Genomic DNA, 24,308 nt, shown 5'->3' with positions numbered 1-24,308 from the left:
TACAGTCTCAATTATCCGACCTTCGGTAATGTGAACATTTGGCATATCAGACAGACCCCCTGGCGATGTTATTGCATTTATTTCTATTACAAATGTTTGTTTTAGAACAATTTTTGAAAATCGGGAGCTCTCCGTGTCACAAGACACCTAACACCCACCTGGGGTTAACCCTGCAGCCACCTAAAGGGTCTGTCCCCGCAGTGCTCAGGCCCGCCTGCACCTATGCACATGCTCTACACTGGCATACCCTCCACCCCACTGGATTTCTCTTGCCTCTGGCCGAATCATAGTAACATAGTAACATAGTAGATGACGGCAGAAAAAGACCTGCACGGTCCATCTAGTCTGCCCACGATAAACTCATATGTGTATACCTTACCCTGATTTGTACCTGTCTTTTCCAGGGCACAGCCGTATAAATCTGTGCAGCAGTATTTCCCATCTCCCAACCACCAGTCCCTCCTCCCATCACCGGCTCCGGCACAGACCCCGTATAAAAAGTCTGCCCTCCCCCATCCTAGCCTCTCAACCACCAACCCCTCTTCCCCCTGCCTCCCAATCTCCCACCCGCAAGTTAAATCAAGGACACTGGTGCCAAAATTCCAGGGGTCCCAGTTTCCACAAAACACCCACAGACCAAACACACAAATCACCAGGATTCTTAGTCACTCCAGGACAACAGAGCTAATAAACTAATAGATTTATTATCCGAAAAGTGGAACAGTGAACGGTGAAAAAAAGATGAAATTAGCAAGTGACATGTAAAGTAACTGGTATCAACAGTAAAACTAACTAGACACTTTATTATTACCAGAAGCACCTGGGGAGTTCAGGAAAATTAACTGCTCGAAGGTTTTGAACAGGATCTCAGTGCAGAGATGTTTACCCTCCACACTATTTGCTAAGACTAAATATTTCCAGCATATTCTGGCTGGATTTTGAACTTCAGGGCCAATCAGCGCCTACAGCATTAACACTGAGGGGTTTCTGGCCAATAACACTACAGGCTACTTTCCCTCAAGGATTAAGCGATTATGCTGTTCAAAAATATCATCCTGGAAGTCCAGACCAAATATATTCCATGTATTAAAAAAGGAGGAAGGAAGACCAAACGACAGTGGGCATGCTTAAAAAGTGAGGTGAAGGAAGCTATTAGAGCTAAAAGAGAATCCTTCAGAAAATGGAAGAAGGAACCGACTAAAAATAATAAGAAACAGCATAAGGAATGGCATCTCAAAAAAGATATAGTGGAATAAGAAAAGGTACAGAGAAGGGCGACGAAAATGATAAAAGGGATGGGACAACTTCTCTATGAGGAAAGGCTAAAGCGGCTAGGGCTCTTCAGCTTGGAGAAAAGGCAGCTGAGAGGAGATATGATAGAGGTCTATAAAATAATGAGTGGAGTTGAACGGGTAGATGTGAAGCGTCTGTTTACGCTTTCCAAAAATACTAGAACTAGGGGGCATGCGATGAAGCTACAATGTAGTAAATTTAAAAATTGGAGAAAATTATTCTTCACTCCACATGTAATTAAACTCTGGAATTCGTTGCCAGAGAATGTGGTAAAGGCTGTTAGCTTAGCGGAGTTTAAAAAAGGTTTGGACGGCTTCCTAAAGGAAAAGTCCATAGACAATTATTAAATGGACTTGGGGAAAATCCACTATTTATGGGTTAAAAAGTATAGAATAGTTTGTACTTTCGTGGGATCTTGCCAGGTATTTGTGACCTAGATTGGCCACTGTTAGAAACAGTATGCTGGGCTTGATGGACCTTTGGTCTTTCCCAGTATGGCAATAATTATGTAAGTCAAATGCAAAGCGCTGATAAGGAACACAAAGAGGGACTTTAAAAAAACATTGCGCTGGAGGCAAACACACATAGTAAAACATTTTTTTAGGTATATTAAAAGCAAGAAGCCAGCAAAAGAATCAGTTGGACCGATAGATGACTGAGGTCTAAAATGGGCAATCAGGGAAGACAAAGCCATAGCGGAGAGATTCAATGAATTCTTTGCTTCGGCCTTCACCAAGAAAGATTTGGGAGAGATACTGATGCTAGAAATGGTATTCAAAGCTGACGGAGTCAGAGAAACTAAATGAAATCTCTATAAACCTGGAGAATGTAATGGCGCAATTTGACAATTTGATGAGTAGCAAATCTCCAGGACCGCATGGTATGATAGAATTGAAAAATGAACTTGAGGAACTATTGTTAGTAATATGTAGTTTATCTTTAAAATCAAGCATGGTACCGGAAATTGGAGGGTGGCCAATGTAACACCAACTTTTTAAAAAAGGTTCCAGAGGAGATCCGGGAAATTATAGACCGATGAGCCCTACGTCGGTGCCGGGCAAAATAGTAGAGAATATTAAGAACAAAATTACAGAGCATATTCAAAAGCATGGATTAATGAGACAAAGTCAACATGGATTTAGTAAAGGGAAATCTTGCCTCACCAATCTATTACATTTCTTTGAAGGGATGAACAAACATGTGGCTAAAGGTGAGCCGGTCGATATTGTGTATCTAGATTATCAAAAGATGTTCGACGAAGTACCTCATGAAACACTCCTGAGGAAGTCGGAGAGCCATGGGATAGGAGATAGTGTCCTATTGTGGATTAAAAATTGGTTAAAAGATAGAAAAGAGAGAGTAGGGTTAAAAGGTCAGTATTCTTAACTGAGAAGGATAGTTAGTGGGGTTCCCCAGGGGTCTGTGTTGGGACCGCTGCTTTTTAACATATTTATAAATGATCTAGAAATGGGAGTAACTAATGAGGTAATTAAATGTGATGACACAAAGTTATTCAAAGATGTTATATCGCAAGAGGATTATGAAAAATTACAAGAGGACCTTACAAGACTGGGAGACTGGGAATCTAAATGGCAGATGATGTTTAATGTGAGCAAGTGCAAAGTGATGCATGTGGGAAAGAGGAACCCGAATTATAGCTACGTAATGTAAAGTTCCACCTTAGGAATCACCAACCAGGAAAGGGATCTAGGCATTGTCGTTGTTGATATGTTGAAACTCTGCTCAGTGTGCGGCAGCAGTTAAGAAAGCAAATACAATGTTATGAATTATTAGGAAAGGAATGGAAAACAAAAATGAGGACATTATAATGCCTTTGTATTGCTCCATCGTGCAACCGCACCTCGACTATTGTGTTCAATTCTGGTCACCGCATCTCAACAAAGATATAGTGGAATTAGAAACGGTACAGATAAGGATGACAAAAATGATAAAGGGGATGGGACAACTTCCCTATAAGGAAAGGCTGAAGCAACTAGGGCTCTTCAGCTTGGAGAAAAGACGGCTGAGGTGAGATATGATAGAGGTCTATAAAATAATAAGTGGAGTGGAATGGGTAGGCATGAATCGTTTGTTTAAGCTTTCCAAAAATACTAGGACTGGGGGGAATGCAATGAAGCTACAAATTAGTAAATTGAAAGCTAATCAGAGAAAATATTTCTTCACTCAATGTGTAATTAAACTCTGGAATTAGTTGCCAGAGAATGCAGTAAAAGCAGTTAGCTTAGAGGGTTTAAAAAAGGTATGGATGGCTTCCTAAAGGAAAAGTCCATAGACAGTTATTAAAATGGACATGGTTGGAAAATCCACTGCTTATTTCTAGAATAAGCAGCATCAAATGTACTTTTTGGGGGATCTTGCCAGGTTCTTGTGACCTGGATTGGCCACTGTTGTAAACAGGATGCCGAGACTGATGGACCTTCGGTCTGTCCCAGTATGGCAATACTTATGTATTTATGTATCTCTGCAACAGCTTTTAAACCAGCCTCCACCTGTTAGCCAAATTAGGGAAATACATGTCATAAAAAATAATAATACAAACAGGAAAATCCCGTTTCACCACATTATGCCTTTGTTTTTGAACTGTTTCAGGGATTTATGCAGCATTTTCCATATTTTTCAACTTTTCATTTATCTGATGAGTCAGTCCCATTTACATCGGATAATCAAGACTGTACTGTAGAACAATGTTTTCCAAAATAATTAAACCTCTGGTCCTCTAATTAACAAGATGATATCTTTCCATGTTTTATTAACTAACTAAACTTAACATGTAACAACACTCCCACTTGGTATAAACAAAAAAAGGAAGAGAAATCCTCAAACCTTTCTACCACCGTACATTCCTGGCGGATTCTGAGTGGCGAAGAGCATGAAGTGAGGGTGCGCTTTCACTACTTCCTGAGTTTCTGTTATGAACAGCTCTCGGTTGTCATCCAACAGTCTATTCAATGCTTCCAGCACATCGGTGGGAGCCAAATTCAGTTCATCCAAGATTACCCAATAGCCCTTTCTCATTGCATCAATAAGAATACCTTGGAAGAGAAAGAGAACTCTACTCAGCTATTAGCAAAGAATCATGCATGGTCATATTTATTTTATTTTGTTACATTTGTACCCCGCGCTTTCCCACTCATAGCAGGTTCAATGCAGCTTACATATTATACACAGGTACTTATTTGTACCTGGGGCAATGGAGGGTTAAAAGTGACTTGCCCAGAGTCATAAGGAGCTGCCTGTGCCTGAAGTGGGAATCGAACCCAGTTCCCCAGGACCAAAGTCCACCACACTAACCACTAGGCCACTCAACCATCTTATTAAATATCGCCATCACACTTCAGGGATCATTTCCCTTGAGAAAGCTTCTGTACCCCATAATAAAGTCTCCCCAATTTTCACTTGCAGGTTTGGACACAGGTACAAAGGAGAATTAATCATCTTCTATCAGAGTCTGATAGAAGATTGATTCCTACAACAATTAAGACAAATTAATAAAAGCTTCCTCATAAGTGTTCTAAACAAGCATCACAAAGACACAATTTATTTATAATACCGTCTCATATAGAAGGAAAATTACCTGACTGAAACTGCATAGTTAGCCCACTAGCAAGAAAACATATAAAACTAGAACTAGGCGATTTCATGAGATAAGAAGGGCACGCATCCAGAGAGCAATGAGATGATGCAAACCTTTTCAGTAACCTGATGGTATCTGTGGAAGTTATCAATTCAAAAACTTAGAAACATCTCTTGAAGCCAATGGTCTTCTTCATGGATACCTTCTGACAGAACTAACATACTTAAAGTACTATCCCTCAAAGATTACTTCAAAAAAGGTGGTAAAATAAATGCTGTTCAATGCAATCTAAATAAGCAGAAGGCTTACTGCCAAAGCAGAGCAGTCAACATGACTAAAATGAAAAATCAGAAAAACATAAGAATGAGCTGAAATGCTTGAGCAACTACACTATGAAGACACAAACGGGGAAAGCAAGAAAGAGAGATGATTCATGCATTCTTTCCAACTCCTCTGCATGTGCACTCACAAATCTGTATGTTTTGCCTGTGATTTCTGTGTGCACACATGTGCACGTATACATATGTTTCATATGAAACTATGTTGGCTTTGTATATCTAATTGGAAGAGGAAATGAGAAGGGAGACAGTTTGGAAAATGAAATTCCATAATCACTTTGTTATAGTTAATCACTGCATGTATGAGACACCCCAGGGGCCTAAACTTCAGGACCTCTCTGAAAAAGAAGGTGCAAAGTGCACCAAGGCATCTTGGTGTGGACCGTAGCCTGCCCTTGGGCAAAGGAACAGCCAAGGGACTCCACCAGGCAGCCTCAGTCAGGATGGCCTACCAAAATAAATAAAGGAAAACCAACACTTGAGAAACAGACAATGTCATGGAACTTGTGAGTACGTCACTTTTTCTGCAGCCCATATAAATAAAGTGATTTACACTCTGCTGTAATTCATTTCAATGTGATAATAACCATTTCAACTGTAATTTATGCTATAGATAGAAAGGACTCCTGAGGAAGGTTCGTTCACCGAAACACAACCCGTGTAGGGTCCAACTGTATAGCATATGCTGTGACTGCGCCTTTGCGCTTCTGTTTTAACTGCATTTCTGTCGGACCCTCGCATGGCCTATTTCTTTCTGAATAAACATTTTGCTTGTTTTCCTGAAACACTTTTCTTGTGGTCACTTCCACCCTTTTCTACCAAAAACAAGAACACAGAAGTCTACAGACCAGTCCAACCTGCACATCTGCTGAGGTTAAGAAAAATACGGACTAGATCCTGGCTGCACTTGCTGATATACTGGTGATGTCACCTGTTTTGTTTTTTTTTCTCTAAATCCATCTACTGTTCAGGGGATATAATCCACTGGTGTAGACTGGTCTAGCTGGATAAAAAGAAAGATAAGTTTGAAAGGGGCAATTCCTTAATCTTTTACAGTTAATCAGCATATGAATGCCACAGTTATTCCTGATATGATGGAAGGTTTCCTTAGATGGCTAAAACAGAAAAGATGTGAAACCTGGTCTGGCATTGCATTGATCCCATCCAGCACTCATTACAAATTTTTTTTGTTCTAGAAAGTTCTCCAAGAGTTTCAGTGATGCATGCAATTCAGGTCACATGGCTTAGACACACAAGTCCAGTGAGATTTCTGGGCTACAGTATATCTAGTAATTTTTCTATTATAATATACACTTAAAACACCCTTTGAACAATAAGGTCCACTAAAAGAATAAGTTGTCTTTCCCTGCCCATCCCCCCTCAGGATCTTCCAAACAGCAGTACATGGGAGAACATAGGGGGAAAAAAAACTTTGAGGCAAGTCATTACCTTCCCTGAAGACCAGCTTGCCTGATGCATCAGAGGTATAGCAACCTATATACTCTTGGACATCTGTGTGCTCGTGGTTGTTGATCCGAACACAGTGGTTACCAGTGGCAGCGGCCAGCCAACGGATAAGACTGGTCTTACCCACAGAAGTTTCTCCCTGGATCAGTACTGGATACGTCCTTTAAACATCAGCAAATAAAAGACAGGGCTTTAGGGGGAGAAAAAAACAACATGGGAACATATCCGACACTGACAGAAAACAAAAGGTTTGGCTAGAAGGCAAGGCAATTTAAATTAAAACCTTAACCACAGAACCCCTTTCATTCTTCTGGTTTACACAAAGTCTTCCCCTTTGAGGAACATTTCTTTTTGGTAATTTCATTTGTCTTGAATTAACATTTCAATGTATACAGAGCAGCTAGATAGAAAGCTATCCCTCCCCACAGTCTATATAAAAGCAACATATTTATTTATTTATTTTTATTACATTTGTACCTCGCGCTTTCCCACTCATGGCAGGCTCAATGCGGCTTACATGGGGCAATGGAGGGTTAAGTGACTTGCCCAGAGTCACAAGGAGCTGCCTGTGCCTGAAGTGGGAATCCAACTCAGTTCCTCAGTTCCCCAGGACCAAAGTCCACCACCCTAACCACTAAGCCACTCCTCCACTCCATACAGTATTAGCACACAAAGCAAATGAATTTATACAAAAATATTTCCTCTATAAAACATCTAATGAATTTCTCCAGGTGAAAAAAGTTACAGGTCATCCTGCAGCTATGCTATTTTTACCACATCCTCTGGCAACAATTTCTAGGGCTTAATAATGCATGTCCCCTAGTCTCTGTACTATTTTTGACGAGTAAACAATTCACATTTACTCATTCCACTCCTCTCATATGAGGAAAGGCTTAAGAGGTTAGGACTCTTCAGCTTGGAAGCGAGAAGGCTGAGGGGAGAGATGTTAGAAGTCTACAAAATACTTAGTGGTGTAGAACGGGTAAACATAAATTGATTTTTTACCCTTTCAAAATTATTATTGGAAGGAACTCACTCAAGGTGGTGTTCAGCGAGAGTAAGTCGAACAAAAGCAACATACAATTACAGCAGAAAAAATATTCAAATAACAATACAAAGTATTTACAAAAACTAAGGGACACTCAAGGAAATTACATGGCACTACTTTAAAATGAATAGGAAGAAATATTTTTTTCAAGTCAACAAATAGTTAAGCTCTGGAACTCATTGCCATAGGATGTGGTATCAGCAGTTAGTGTACCTGGATTTGAAAGAGGTTTGAACAAGTTCCTGAAGAAAGTTCATAGTCTATCAAGGTAAACATGGAGGAAGCCACTGCTTGTCCCTGAGATCAACAGCATGAAATCTTTGTACTATTTGGGATTCCATCAGGTACTTGTGACCTGAACTGGCCACTGCTGGAAGCAGAATACTGAGTTAGATGGAGCACTGGTCTGACCCAGTATGGCTATTCTTATGTTCTTATATATCCCTTCAGCCATCCTTTCAAAGCTGAAGAGCCCCACCCTCTTCAGCCTTCCCTTATATGGAAGCTATTCCAACCCTTTTATATCATTTTGGCACCCTTCTCTGTACCTTTCGTAGTTCTGCAATTCTGCTAAATCTCTCTTTCAGATGTGACAACCAGAACTGCACACAATAGTCAAGATGCACTCACACCATGGAGCGATACAGAGGCAACATAATATTCTTTATTTTATTTTCTATTCCTGTTTTAATAACTTCTAACATTATTTGCTTTTTTGCCTACCGCCACATACTGTGCAGAAGATCTCAATATGCTCCCATGACAACTAGATCTTTTTTCTGGGGTGGCAGCTCCTAATGGGAAACCTAGCATCACATCATTATAAATTTGGGTTATTGTTCCCTATGTGCACCATTTGCACTTGAAAACCTTAATTTTCATCTGCTGTTTGAATGACAAGTATTCCTAAGTTCTGTTGCTAGTTCTCATAATCTGCATGTAATTTAACTGCTGTGAATAATTTGCTGTAAATCTGCAATTTCCAGATCATTTGTAAGTACGTTAAAAAGCATGTGCAGCTTTCTTTAAATTAGTCCCCCATTCCATCTTTACGTCCTATTCTGCCTAATAAAATGTTTTATTACATATTGTGTTAACAGTGAATATTTTTACTGCTGTAATTGTCTATTGCCTATGTATGCCTGCTGGTAGATGGCCACAACCCACAAGTGTCTGGATTCATCTGCTGCAACTAAAGGAAAGAAAATGATCAAGTATGACAGTTTTTCATTCCTTAGCGTCAGCAGCAGATGAATCCAGAGACTTGTGGGATGTAGCAAGGGTGGACACAAAAACTCCCACGGACCGTACCAATAGCCCAAAAGAGGCAGCACCCGAGCGGAGACACATGAACGGTAGTGTCTGGAGAAAGCATGCAAGGAAGACCAGAACACCACCCTACACAGTTGCTCCATGGAAAACAGGTGGGCTCTGTCCCAGAATCCAGATAGAAGTGCTGAGCCCGCTAGGAAATACGCAGAAACGGCAGCCTACTTGATCCAGCGAGCTAGCATGGTCATGGAAGCCCCAAGACGTCTTGAGGTCCCGAACTAAATCCAAATTAAGGAACTGACCAACGGAACCCGCTGCCACTGTCCAACAGTGCCAAAGAACAAAAAGACCAGCTAGCTAGCAGGAAGAATCAAAATGCAACTGAGACAACACAAAAATCCTCCTGAAAAGAAAAAGGAGGGATGGAGTGCACTGTCACCCTAGCAGGAGAAATCAAGAGGATTTCGACAGGAAAGAGTCCCGACTTCCAAAATCCTGCTCGGCCTGATCCCCAGCGCTACAACCCCCAGCTTTGGCTGAGCCGGACTTGAAGGGTCCAAGAAAGACAAAGACAATGAGTTGAGCCGAAACCACAGAAATGGGCTGATGTGGAATCTGGCAGAAAGTTCAAGATAGAGTTCATGGCACCCAGGCCTTGAATATGTTGCCCGATTCCAGGACCAGGAAGGGAAAGAAGAACCTGACTTGGGTGTGAATGATTTGCTGTAGAACAACAGAAAGATATGACTTCCCTAAGACTATATAGAATAGCACTCCTAGACACTCTAAGATGTGCGTTAAAAATAACCGCCTCTTGGAGAGATCGAATTCCACCCATACGGATCGGCGAAGAATAGCTATCCAGGGCAAAACTCGCAGCCTCTTATGCGCATACAAGTCACAAAATCAGCCAATGGGTAAAGGAAGCCTACCATTACTTATAGTCAGTTATTGTAATTAGATTAACAAGCAAGGAGCACTCTTACAGAGTTTTAAATACATTTCATTATCATCTAGAAAGGAAACACTAAATAAATCATACTATATAAACTAAAAGACACTTTTATATTAGGCTAATATCTTTAATACTGTAGCAAGTTTTAAATTACTGAAAAACTCAAACACACTAAAATGGAGTCTTCTTTATTCTTCCCATTATCATAGAGTCTGGGTAAGTACTTTGCCTTTAAGTTCCTTATGGACCTTTCCTTTGGGGTTCGTGCCCCGGGATTTCCAGTCTGACTTGGTCCCTCTCTCTTCAGTCCGCTCACCAGTCGCATGGCATCCTTCTTTGTTCAGTATGGTTCCCTTCCCCTTCTGAAGTCCACCTGGGGAAGTGCCTTTTTAAAGGGTTGCTCAATACCACCACCACCTTTCCTGGGCTCCTCCTATCAGTTCTGGAGAAGTCCAGAACCTTCTCCAGGGACTTACCTTCTAAAAGGAACTACTTCCTTCCCACTGCTACAAGCCCTCTCCTTCTCACTTCCACCCCACCCACCTATTTTGGGTCAGGGTTATCACTGAGGTAGGGCTCCCTCCAGTGGCTTCTACAAGACAACTCAAGCCCCTCCAATGTCTGAGCGCCCTCTAGTGGTCTCTTCCCATCTAAGCGGGTTGTTCTCAACCTATGAGTGGCCTCCAGTGGCACCCTTCAGGTCTCTACACCGACCTTCCACCATGAGAGATCTCTCTGGTTGCAAGATCATGTCAGGGAATGTCCTATATTTATTACAGTGTACCCCCTAAAGGCAACACCACTCAGCCACACACCACTAGCTCAACTGAACTGAGAGACCCAGAACAGGAGCTGCCAAAAGATAAAACCAGGAGCTTCTGAGAAACCATCCACTTGTCTAATGGAGAATACCGATTGACCAAGGAGCATTCCATCCTATAAGAGAGTGCAATTCAGTGCTATCTCCACCTGCTGCTGAGAGTAATAATCTGAAGTAATGAAACTAAACAGTGTGAAATATAGTAACCATTAAGTGGACACTGGTATGATAGGCATCACCTTTAATTGTTTCCTTTATTAGGGACACATAAGTTCAATCCTAATAGGTCAGGATATTTTTTTTGTTACATTTGTATCCCGCGCTTTCCCACACATGGCAGGCTCAATGCGGCTTACATGGGGCAATAGAGGGTTAAGTGACTTGCCCAGAGTCACAAGGAGCTGCCTGTGCCTGAAGTGGGAATTGAACTCAGTTCCTCAGTTCCCCAGGACCAAAGTCCACCACCCTAACCACTAGGCCACTCCTCCATTGGATATTGCTAATGAACATGCAGATATAAATTAGGATATAATATAGCTAATATGCAAGCAGATGCATCTTGTGAATATTCATAGAAACAAAGAAAATGATGGCAGATAAAAACCAAACATGTCCAGTCTGCCCATCCATACTACTAAGGTCCACAACCCCTTCCTCTCTTTTAGAGATCTTCTTTGTGTGTCCCAAGCTTTCTAGAATTCATATAGAGTTCCCATCTCTACCACCTCCACTGAAATATTTCTTCACACGTTTTATTTATTGTATTTGTACCCCACATTTTCTCACCTTTTTGCAGGCTCAATGTGGCTTACAGAGTGTAGATATGATAACATCGTTACATGATTTAAAAGCAGTCGATTGTAAGCAGAGGTGAAAGAGGATTTAGATGGAAGGTGTTAGGTAGGTCGTGTGAGAAGTATTTTTGGTGTGTTTGGGTGGTTTAAGGAATGATTTGTTTCATTGAGGGTGACTTTTGTAAGCTTTGTTGAAGAGATGTGTTTTCAAAGCTTTGCGAAAGCTGGTTAGATTGGTCATGTTTTTCAGGGCCATGGGTCGTGCGTTCCAAGACTGTGTGCTTTTGTACGCAAAGGTAGTAGCATAAGCCTGTTTGTATTTCATTCCTTTACAGCTGGGGAAGTTCAGATTGAGGAATTTGCGGGCCTATCTTTTGGCATTTCTGGGCGGTATGTCCACTAGGTTTAACATATAGAGTGGGGCATCTGCGTGAATGATTTTGTGTACAGTCGTGCAGATCTTGAACTCAATTCGTTCCTTGAGCGGGAGCCAGTGCAGTTTCTCTCTTAGGGGTTTCGCACTTTCGTATTTAGGTGTTCCAAAAATGAGTCTGGCTGCGGTGTTCTGGGCTGTTTGGAGTTTTTTGATGGTCTGTTCTTTACAGCCTGCGTACAGAGCATTACAGTAGTCCAAGTGGCTTATTACTAATGATTGTACTAGGGTGCGGAAGATATTTCTTGGGAAAAAAAGGTTTCATTCTTTTGAGTTTCCACATCGATTGGAACATTTTTTCCGTTGTATTCTTCGCGTGGGTGTCGAGAGTGAGGTTTCGATCAATGGTGACTAAGAATTTTCAGATTTTCTGAGATAGGAAGTGTGCAGTAGGGGGTGGATATTGTAGGGTAGTTTGTGTTGTATTGGGAGGTGAGGACTAGACATTGAGTTTTTTCTGCATTGACTTTTTACTTGAATGAGTCCGCCCAAGAGTGCATGATCTGGAAGCTCTGGTTGATCTCGTTGGTTATTTCGTTTAAGTCACTTTTGAACGGGATATGGATCGTAACGTCATCGGCATATATGTAGGGGTTAAGGTTTTGATTGGCTAGGAGTTTGGCTAATGGTGTCATCATTAGGTTGAAGATAGTTGGAGAGAGGGGGGGATCCTTGAGGAACTTCCACCCTTTCCATAAAGAAATAGTTTCTTATATTACTTACAAGTCTACGACCTTTTAACCTTCAACTCTCTTGCTCTAGGGCTTCCTTTCAACTGAAGGAGACTCACCTACTGTGCATTTATACAATGCAGTATTTAAATTTGTCTACCATATTCCCGTATGCCTGCTTTTTTAACAAAGTATACATATTTAAATTTTTAAGAGCGCCTTTTACAAAGCCACAGCACTGATTACCGTGCGCCGAATGTAACAAAGCCCATAGGAATTGAATGGACTTTTGTCACATTTGGTGCACTGCTAAAAGCTAGCGCAGCTTTGTAAAAGGAACCCCAGTCTGCCCTACATACTTTACAGCAAAGACCTGATCAGTTTGCGACAATCAAGGACTAAACTTGGGCACCCCTCCTCTATATGAATCCACAGATTCCTGAAAACAACCTATCAAAGCCATCTGTGCAAACCACAACCATCTCCTAACTAATGTGGTACAAACAGTGCTAAATAGCTATTGAGGGCCCCTAGCCATACCCGTCTCCTCTCAGCTCAAACACACCAATAATTTCCACAGAACTGTATATAGCTGTATGTCTGAGGGAGATAAAGGGAAAAAGAAAATAAGGCAAGGCAAAGCAAAAAAAAAAAAGCACATACCCTGCAGACACCACTCTGACAAGGTCTCGGAGATTGAGTTTAACAGAAGCTGTGAGGATGTATGTCTCATCTGTGACAGGGTCCTTTGATCCCAGGGGAATCCAGTACCCTTCTATTTCGATAAACTGCCCTCCTTGTGGTTCTGGGAGGGACTAGAAAACACACACAAAACAAAAATAAAGGCAGTTACTGGATAATGCAAAATATGCTACCAATACAAAATTGTTTTGTAAAATCAAGTTTTGTTTTTTTTTTTATGGAGAAAAAGCAGAAGAGGTTCATGACATGGATCCAGGAGACAAGGATTTCCAAACAAACTTAAAGACCACCAAAACACCACAAAACAGGGAACCAAGTGACTGGCTCATGCTAGTTCCCACAAACTGGGAAGACAATTCACACATCTGCATGTTTAAAGAGAAACATTTTTTTAAAACTTTCCACATCCAATGGCAAATGTTCATGAAGACTCTCTGTAAGCACACTCCTTGCAGAGGAGCAGAAGGCATGGTCTAGCAACTACCAGTCCAAAGTAGGGATGTCCATTTAACACGTTTTAACGTGATTAATGTGTTAAAAGTTTTAACTTGTGCAAATAATTTTAATGCGATTAATCGCATCATGCGCGCGCACGCTCTCTCTCTCCTACCACTGCCCACCTCCTTCCCTGGTACTCCTGCAGCTTGTTCTTTCCTACTCGCCACCATACACCAGCAGCCTTTTCTTTCCTGCCACCCTGCTCTCTGGCATCTCATCCCGCCCACCACCCTCCAAACTTGCCTTGTACACACAGCGGCACTAAGCACACGCTCCTCCGCTCTTCTCTGTAACAGAGCCCTCCCTCTCTAGAGTCCTGCCTTCTCTGATAAATTTCCTGCTTCCTGATGCAGGAGTCGGACACTAGAGAGGGAAGGCTCCTGTTAAAGAGAGGAGCAGAGCAGCATGTGGTTAATGCCGCCATGTGTACAAGGCAAGTTTTGAGGGCCACATGCGGCGGGGATGGGGGGGGGGGGGGATGCGCTGCCAGGGAGCGCAATGAAAAAAGGCTGCTGGTATGCGGTGGGTGGCAGACAGCAGCAAACAAGCTGCAGGAGCATCTGGGAAGGAGGTGGGACAGCGGTAGGACAGAAAAACATATGCAGGAGGGAGGAAGAGTCAGAGAATCACAGGGTGGTAGGAAAGGAAAGAAAAGAAAAGGCTGTTGGTGGGGGGGGGGGGGGGGGGGGTTAGGAGAGAATATGGGGCAGCTGGAGAGAAAAGGCTGCAGGAGCAGGGAAGGGGAAATGAGATTATACCAGTGGAGAGGAGAGGAAGGGAAGGAATGCGATGAGATGCTGCCCATAGAAAGGAAGGGAAGAGAAGAGAGGAGATGATGCCCAAGGGGTGGGAGCAGAGACCGGAGGACATGGTGCCCACGGAGGGGAGGACAGACAGAAGGGGAGGGGAGAGGAGATGGTGCCCATGGATGAAGGGAAGGGATAGTAACAAGACAAATGTAAGGAGGAAAAAAATGGCAGAAAGTTGAATGTGAAAGATGTTACAGGTGAAGAAGAGAGGAGGAGAGAAAAGAAATAGTGAGGAAAGAGGAGGCCCTAATAACAGAGTTCAGAGCACAGACAGAGGAATAGAACCAAAGACAGGGAATAAGATGATTAGAAAAATAAAATCACCAGACAAAAGAGAAATGATTTTATTTTCAGTTTAGTAACTGTAGCACAATATGTCAGTTTTGAGAATTTACATCTGCAGTCTATATTTTGCAATATACAGGTGAAAATGTGAGGGGGGGCACTTTATTACATTTGTATCCCACATAGCAGTAGGCTCAATGTGGCTTACAGGTTCCGGAGAGGAGAGTACCAAATCCGGGAATATATACAGAGTGGAAAATAGAGTAACAGTAGGTGCAAAGAAGCTGATAAGTTTCCAGAAAAAAGAATACAACTCTGGGACGAACATATGGTAGCATATAGAAAGAAGAAACCCCAGTAACCTGCAGTGATGTGGCCAACTACTTTTTAAACTTCTTGGTCTGGACTCTGATTGGCTCAGGAGCTCAATTTCAGCTAGGATGAACTGGCTTTTTCTCCAGTCTTAGCCAGGGAGAAAAGAGAGAAAGATTTTTTTGCTGAGGCCCTGTGAACAATTATATTTGATAATCTGTGAGCAGCTATATGTCGTAATCCCCCGGTACTATTTAGATAGTAAACAAATGTTTAGATAGTGTTTTAATTGATCCATATTTCAATTGCCTATTATTTGATCCATATTTCAGTTACCTGTTATTGTTTTGCTGATTGCACCTTTTCTGTAAATTGTTCTAATTTTTCATGACAAACATTTTTAGTTTATTGCCTCTGCTCGTCTGGACTGAGAATCCTGGTGATTTGTGTGTTGGGTCTGTGATGCTTTCCAGGAACTGTAGGACCACTAGGAGTGCGGCCTCAGTAACGTAGAAATCACTGGGGATAATTTGAGAGGAGACTCGCCCAGAGGCAGGTGGGACCCAGTCGGCGGGAGGAGGGTGCTAGTGTAGAGCACAAGCAGCAGGTGGACATGTGATGTGCTAGGGATAGACCCTCTAAGTGACCACGGGGTAGCCCCAGGCAGGTGACTAGGCATTTCGTGACAAACACGCTCTATTAAATTGAATACCAACAAAACCATGTTCTTGAGGGTGGGTTATCAACTCAGGGACCAGAGCTTGATGGTAATATTATTCCTTTACTGACTTCAGTTCGGGGTTGTAGATTGATTCTACGCTAAATGGTGAAACACAAATATGGCATTCAGTATCCACAACATTTGTGAAAATGAGGTAAGTCAAACTTGTTCATTCTTTTGTTCAGAGATTTAAATGAGATAGTTCATGTAATTATTTCTTCTCAATGAGATGATTGTAACATGTTATACTTGGGCATTTCAAATAAGTTGTCAACCAGACTGCAGCTATTACAAAATACAGTCACAAAGATTATTTTATGGAAGTTTAAATTTGATTAGGTGACCCCATTATTGAAATCAGTGCATTGGTTGCCTATTGCTGCTCAAACTGAGTTGAAAAATATCATCTGTCTTTTAGAATACTGTATGGTCTGTGGCCTAGCAATCTGGCTTTTTTTTACTGCAATATCTTCATCTCTGTCTAGTCATTCGGTGCAGGTCAAACTTGAATTACTGGCTGTTTCATCTATATGGCAGATGCTCTCCCAGAAGAAAATTAGCTCTGTAGCTGCTGGATTCTAAAATTCACTGTTTCAGTGACCGCTCACCAACTTGGCACCACATGATCTCACTTACTGTTGAAATTAGATTTCAGCAAGATTATGTCAAGCTCCACAGATTATACTGCAAGAACTAGGCCCTTCTTCAAATCCAGTTATTTACCCTCTCTCTAGAATTTAAACCTAATTTGATTTTTATTGATACTATTTATACATATTGAAAGTTTTTAATTATAATACTGATATTTCTTTTTTACTGTAAACCTTCTAGAGCTATTTACTACTACTAATCATTTCTATAGCGCAACAAGATGTATACAGCGCTGTACACATTATTTGCATGTACTTTTCCTGTCCCTAGTGGGCTCAAAAATCTTAAGTTTTTTTTATTTGGTCATGATGGTATATTTTATACCTATGAGCTTCTTAGCATTTAGCACATGCTAAATCCTTTAGCGCATCTTAGTAAAAGAACCCCTAAAATCCAGGGGATAATTAGATGAAGGTGTTTCATGACACCAACAAATACATCTTCTTTCTGGGGAAATAGAGAGCATTTCAATATTTAAAAATTAAGTTTAAAAAAAAAAAAAAAAAGGCAAGGCACCTACCTGCTTAAGCAGATTTTTGACATTACAGGAAACAATGTGCTGACAGATTAGCTTTTGTACTATTGGATGAGAAACTCTGTCCAGCTGCGTCAGGAAGCCCAAGCAAAAACCCTAGAATCAAAGGCATGCATTAGAGGATACTAAACACATGTCAAAAATATACTGGTCAGATAAATATAATTATGTTTAAACTATTTTTATCCAGGATCATAGAAATTTACAATTCCAAGCTTTATAAAAATCAACTTTCAAAATATACAGCCTTATATGAAGTCGACCATTCCCAAATGAAAAGCAGACAAAAGGATCCCGATCCTGTGATCCTGTATCCCAACCCCCCCCCCCCCTTTCCCCTCTTAATAAAGAATATGTAGGATGGCCTCAGGCCTGTGCTCTTACGGCCCCAGGCCATCAATAATAGCTAATTTCAACCATAGTCCTAAAATCTCCTCCCACCCCTACAACCCCTTACCTACCCTCCCCCTCCCAGCACAGAATACCAATAAAGAGTATCCCAGTTCCAAATATGGGATTAGGTCACACTCCGAAACCCATTCAGCACTAGACAACACGCTCTTGATGACAGTGATTAAGAAGCAATCCCAAACCAACTAAAAAGCTTTCCATCATTTGGGAGTTTTGCTCGCACCCTGTGCTTCCCACATCATTAATGCATATAAGTACATAAGTACATAAGTAATGCCATACTGGGAAAAGACCAAGGGTCTATCGAGCCCAGCATCTTGTCCACGACAGCGGCCAATCCAGGCCAAGGGCACCTGGCAAGCTTCCCAAACGTACAAACATTCTATACATGTTATTCCTGGAATTGTGGATTTTTCCAAGTCCGTTTAGTAGCGGTTTATGGACTTGTCCTTTAGGAAACCGTCCAACCCCTTTTTAAACTCTGCTAAGCTAACCGCCTTCACCACATTTTCCGGCAATGAATTCCAGAGTTTAATTACACGTTGGGTGAAGAAAAATTTTCTCCGATTTGTTTTAAATTTACTACACTGTAGTTTCATCGCATGCCCCCTAGTTCTAGTAGTTTTGGAAAGCGTGAACAGACGCTTCACATCCACCTGTTCCACTCCACTCATTATTTTATATACCTCTATCATGTCTCCCCTCAGCCGTCTCTTCTCCAAGCTGAATAGCCCTAGCCTCCTTAGTCTTTCTTCATAGGGAAGTCGTCCCATCCCCGCCATCATTTTAGTCGCCCTTTGCTGCACCTTTTCCAATTCTACTATATCTTTCTTGAGATGCGGCGACCAGAATTGAACACAATACTCAAGGTGCGGTCGCACCATGGAGCGATACAACAGCATTATAACATCCTCACACCTGTTTTCCATACCTTTCCTAATAATACCCAACATTCTATTCGCTTTCCTAGCCGCAGCAACACACTGAGCAGAAGGTTTCAGTGTGTTATCGACGACGACACCCAGATCCCTTTCTTGGTCCGTAACTCCTAACGTGGAGTTAGGACCTCAGAGGGAAGCGGCTGACTGTCCTCAGGCAATAATCTTTCATGTACTCAACTACAGCCATAAAATGGATATTTTCAATCCCTTACGAACTGGTAAAGTCTTTGAATATCAAACTAAACAAATTTTATGTTTTCAGGATTACTGTTCTAAAGTTCTATTGCTCGTCGAGTCTTTGCACCTCTTTGTTCCTGATTGTTGTTGGAGCTTAAGATCCGTTTTAGTCTGCTCTACCCTGTAAAACTGAACATTGTGGACAAAGGCCATATCCAAAATTTTGAACAGGATCAAGAGGCCACAGTCTGTGTGGATAGGCTAGAGGCTTCTACGCAGAGAGACTCAATATCGTAAGGCTGGACTACTGGAACAGCTTTTCTTCGTTCTCATTTTTTTTCTCTCCCACAAACGGATCATGCTGGGGAGGCTCTAGACCAGTTATCTGGTTTTGGATGGATATACCTATCACTCATCGATTTCCCACCAGTGCTTCAGCACCAAGAATAATACTGCGCATGGGTGACAAAACCTTTTCTACTACTGATACCTGCTGCTCACTGGCCGCACCATGGCACTTGCTCGAGGCACTTGGAGTGCAAGCCTTATCCTGCCCTTCAGCTCTGGGTCTGGAGCCGCCCTTGATGCTGCAGGTGGCTGGCTGGAGTACATAGCTTTACAGTATCTGCAGCAGGTGCGTCATGACAGGTTTGAAGATCCTTGCACTATAAAGACTGCATTTGTTAAGCACTAGGACAGTATTCTGGACAGATTTGTGCAGATGTGGGCGATACTGGGGTCTTCATATTTAGTGGAACATAGTAACATAGTAGATGACGGCAGAAAAAGACCTGCATGGTCCATCCAGTCTGCCCAAGATAAACTCATGTTTATACCTTACCTTGATTTGTACCTGTCTTTCTCAGGGCACAGACCGTATAAGTCTGCCCAGCAGTTTTTCCCGCCTCCCAACCACCTGTCCCACCTCCCATCACCGGCTCTGGCACAGACCATATAAGTTTGCCCTCCCCTATTCTCGCCTCCGAACCACCAACCCCTCTTCCCCCCACCTGCTCCGCCACCCAATTTTAGCTAAGCTTCTGAGGATACATTCCTTCTGCACAGGATTCCTTTATGCATATCCCACGCATGTTTGAATTCCGTTACCGTTTTCATCTCCACCACCTCCCACGGGAGGGCATTCCAAGCATCCACCACCCTCTCCGTGAAAAAATACTTCCTGGCATCTTTCCTGAGTCTGCCCCCCTTCAATCTCATTTCATGTCCTCTCGTTCTACCACCTTCCCGTCTCCGGAAAAGATTCGTTTGCGGATTAATACCTTTCAAATATTTAAACGTCTGTATCATATCACCCCTGTTCCTCCTTTCCTCCAGGGTATTCATGTTCAGGTCAGCAAGTCTCTCTTCATACGTCTTGGAACGCAAATCCCGTACCATTCTCATAGCTTTTCTTTGCACCGCTTCCATTTTTTTGACATCCTTCGCAAGGTACGGCCTCCAAACCTGAACACAATACTCCAGGTGGGGCCTCACCAACGTCTTATACAGGGGCATCAACACCTCTTTTCTTCTGCTGGTCACACCTCTCCCTATACAGCCTAGCAATCTTCTAGCTACGGCCACCACCTTGTCGCACTGTTTCGTCGCCTTCAGGTCCTCAGATACCATCACCCCAAGATCCCTCTCCCCGTCCGTGCCAATCAGACTCTCCCCGCCTAACACATACGTCTCCCTTGGATTTCTACTCCCTAAGTGCATCACTTTGCATTTCTTCGCATTGAATTTTAATTGCCAAACGTTAGACCATTCTTCTAGCTTCTTCAGATCTTTTTTTATGTTTTCCACTCCCTCCGGGGTGTCCACTCTGTTGCAAATCTTGGTGTCATCCGCAAAAAGGCAAACTTTACCTTCTAACCCTTCGCTATGTCACTCACAAATATATTGAACAGAATCAGCCCCAGCACCGATCCCTGAGGCACTCCACTACTCACCTTTCCCTCCTCCGAGCAAACTCCATTCACCATCACCCTCTGGCGTCTGCCCGTCAACCAGTTCCTAATCCAGTTCACCACTTCGGGTCCTATCTTCAGCCCATCCAGTTTATTTAAGAGCCTCCTGTGGGGAACCGTATCAAAAGCTTTGCTGAAATCTAAATAGATTACGTCCATAGCACGTCCTTGATTTAATTCTCCCGTCACCCAGTCAAAGAATTCAATGAGATTCGTTTGGCACGATTTCCCTTTGGTGAAACCATGTTGTCTCGGATCTTGCAACTTATTTGCTTCCAGGAAATTCACTATCCTTTCCTTCAGCATCGCTTCCATTACTTTTCCAATAACCGAAGTGAGGCTTACCGGCCTGTAGTTTCCAGCTTCTTCCCTATCACCACTTTTGTGAAGAGGGACCACCTCCGCCATTCTCCAGTCCCTCGGAACCTCTCCCGTCTCCAAGGATTTATTAAACAAATCTTTAAGAGGACCCGCCAGAACCTCTCTGAGCTCCCTCAATATCCTAGGGTGGATGCCGTCCGGTCCCATGGCTTTGTCTACCTTTAGCTTTCCAAGTTGCTGATACACACTCTCTTCCATGAACGGCGCTCTATCCACTCCATTCTCAGGTGTACTTTTGCCACTCCCTCGCGGTCCTTCTCCAGGATTTTCTTCAGTGAAAACAGAACAAAAGTATCTATTAAGCAAATTGGCTTTTTCTTCATCATTTTCTACATAGTGTTTTGCTGTATCTTTTAGTCTCACAATTCCGTTTTTAGTCTCTCTCTCCTTTCACTAATATACCTGAAGAAGTTTTTGTCTCCCCTTCTTACATTTCTAGCCATTTGTTCTTCCGCTTGCGCCTTCGCCAGACGTACCTCTCTCTTGGCTTCTTTCAGTTTCATCCGGTATTCCTCCCCGTGTTCCTCTTGAGATTTTCTATATTTCTGGAATGCCAACTCTTTAGCCTTTATTTTCTGAGCCATTTGCTTGGAGAACCGTATCGGTTTCCTTTTTCTCTTGCTTTTATTTACTCTCCTTACATAAAGGTCTGTGGCCCTATTTATTACTTCTTTCAGCCTGGACCACTGTCCTTCCACTTCTTGTACGTCCTCCCAGACCATCAGCTCCTTCCTATATCATGCGTACTCTACATCAGTGGGTTTTAGAGGCCTCCGCAAGGGCTGCCCTTTTTTTTTTTGTTCCAAGACTGTTATTCCAAATTTTTCTGCATATTGCTTTTATATGTTAAGCTTTATGATGGATGGGGGAAGTTATGGTATGATCCACTTTCGACAGGGTTCACCTTGGACTGTTGGGTGTTGCTGCTACTTTTACCATAGGGGGTTCCTTCTCTGTAGATGTAGAAATGTTATCAAAAATTAGGGAGGCTAACAAACTGGTCAACACAATAATAATGGGTGATTTCAATTATCCCGATATTGACTGGGTAAATGTAACATCAGGAAATGCTAGAGAGGTAAAATTCCTTGATGAAATCAAGGTCTGCTTTATGGAGAAGCTGGTTCATGAGCCAAAAAGAGGAGGAACCATTCTAGACCTAGTCCTTCAACGAATGATCTGGTGCAAGAGGCAATAGTGCTGGGAACGTTTGATAACGGTGATCATAACAAGATCAGATTTGATATAAGTTCTGAAGTACACACAGGAAATCCTATACATTAGCATATAATTTCCAAAATGGAGACTATGATAAAATAAGAAGAACGGTGAAAATAAAAAAAACTTAGAGGAGCAGCTACAAAGGTAAAAAATTTACACCAGGCGTGGATGCTGTTCAAAAATACCATCGTGAAAGCCCAAGCCAAATATATTGCAAGTATTAAAAAAGGAGAAAGGAAGAATAAATGACAGCTGGCATGGTTAAAAAGTGAGGTGAACAAAGCTATTAGAGCTAAAAAAAAATCCATCAGAATATGGAAGAAGGATCAGACAGAAAATAACAGGAAACAGCCTAAGAAATGGCAAGTCAAATGAAAAGCACTGATAAGGAAGGCAAAGAGACTTTGAAAAGAAAATTGTGTTGGAGGCAAAAATGAATAGTAAAAAATTTTGTAATGTATATTAAAAGCAAGAATCTGGCAAAAGAATCAGTTGGACTGCTAGATGGCCAAGGGGTAAAAGAGGCACTCAAGGAAGACAAGGCGATAGCGGAGAGATTAAATGAAATTCTTTGCTTCAGTCTTCACTGAGGAAGATGTGGAAGAGATACCAACACCAAAAATAGTATTCAGTGCCGACGAGTCAGAGAAACTGAATCGAATCTCTGTAAACCTGACAAGTAGCAAATTGCCTGGATTGGATACATCCCAGAGTATTGACAGAATTGAAAAATGAACCTACAGAACTATTGTTAGTAATACATAATTTATTTTTTAAATCAAGTAAGGTACAGGAAGATTGAAGGGTGACCAATAACACGCTGATTTTTAAAAAGGGTTCCAGAGGTGATCCAGGAAATTACAGACTTTCTATGCTACCAATCCCAGAGCAAAATAGGTAAAAGCACAATCGTATTTTTTTTAAAATCCAACTAATGAAATTAAGAAACCAGTGTTACCTCATAGAGTGAACGTTGTATGCTCTTACACGGATTTGAAGCTGCATATCTAAGTGCTCTGCAGAGTGTGCGAAGACTGTAGTGGGGCCTGTTTCCAGTACCATCCACCAGTTTTGTACTGGCCTCTTTTCGGATGGACAAGTAAAAGCTGAAATAAGAGCGGGATGAGAGAAGTACATAGCATCTTTAAGGCAACTAGCATCTCAAAAGCAACCATTAGTGGATTTTCTTTTAATAACAGAAGTAGTGGTTCTCTTCAGAAAAGACAAAATTCTGTTTTGCGTTTTCCACTTTAAAACTTTTAATATCAACCCCATAGTCATGCACATTACATTGAGTAGTAAATACAGCACATCAATAAAAACATGGAGGCAGCTTTATAATAACATTTCCTATATATAAAGCAAAATTTACATGTGGAAAATGGCTCTGATAAAACTGCTTAGCCAAAACTACACTTAAAGATGCAACAACCATAAGCATTGCAAGAGGTACAGTTTAGGCAGAGCAGGGCTGGAGTTGTGATAAAGGCACATATTTTATAAATGGTGTCCATCTTTCAAGGCTAAAGTACTAAAGAGGTTTTTTTAAACTAAATTTACTGGGGATGAGTGAGAAAGCACCAAGCAAAAAACAGTAAAGAAATGGAACCTTTCACAGATGGTGTTCAAAAATGTCTTTAATAAAAGCTTTTACTAAAGACATTTTGAACACCATCTGTGAGAAGTTCCATTGCTCTACTGTTTTTTGCTTGGTGTCTTCCCTCCAGTGGAGCACTTTGCCTTTTGGTTGCAACTGTGATGAGTGAGAAAAGCCCCAAAGTCATTAATAACCCTCAGAAAGGTAAGACATCAAATACCTTTATAAAAAAAAGGGGGGGGGGGGGAGAGTAACATCTGGAGAGCCCAATGCCAATAGTATGGAACACAAATTTCTAGATCTAGAGGCTATAATGATAGAAGCCGACTTAGATTTAGTGGAAGTCACAGAGACATGGTTCACAGATAACCATGACCTGGATATAGTTATTCCTGGCTATAATCTATTCAG

General features: G+C 41.8%; 1 protein-coding gene across 1 annotated transcript in view; it reads right to left on the bottom strand.

Moving 5' to 3' along the window:
* The window catches only part of MDN1 (midasin AAA ATPase 1), a 548,987-nt gene that overhangs the window by 374,249 nt on the left and 150,430 nt on the right, over positions 1–24,308 (bottom strand). The window contains exons 21-25 of the mRNA XM_030199093.1: positions 23,259–23,406; positions 17,185–17,295; positions 13,350–13,501; positions 6,676–6,854; positions 4,138–4,346 (exon numbers count right to left, since the gene is read on the bottom strand). Coding sequence (XP_030054953.1) covers positions 4,138–4,346; positions 6,676–6,854; positions 13,350–13,501; positions 17,185–17,295; positions 23,259–23,406 — 799 coding nt within the window. The remainder of the gene's footprint in view (positions 1–4,137; positions 4,347–6,675; positions 6,855–13,349; positions 13,502–17,184; positions 17,296–23,258; positions 23,407–24,308) is intronic.

Source organism: Microcaecilia unicolor, chromosome 3 (genome assembly GCF_901765095.1).
Source record: "Microcaecilia unicolor chromosome 3, aMicUni1.1, whole genome shotgun sequence".
Classification (NCBI taxonomy): domain Eukaryota; kingdom Metazoa; phylum Chordata; class Amphibia; order Gymnophiona; family Siphonopidae; genus Microcaecilia; species Microcaecilia unicolor.
Note: the sequence above shows the minus strand (reverse complement) of the source record. Positions and strands in the feature narration are given on the sequence as shown.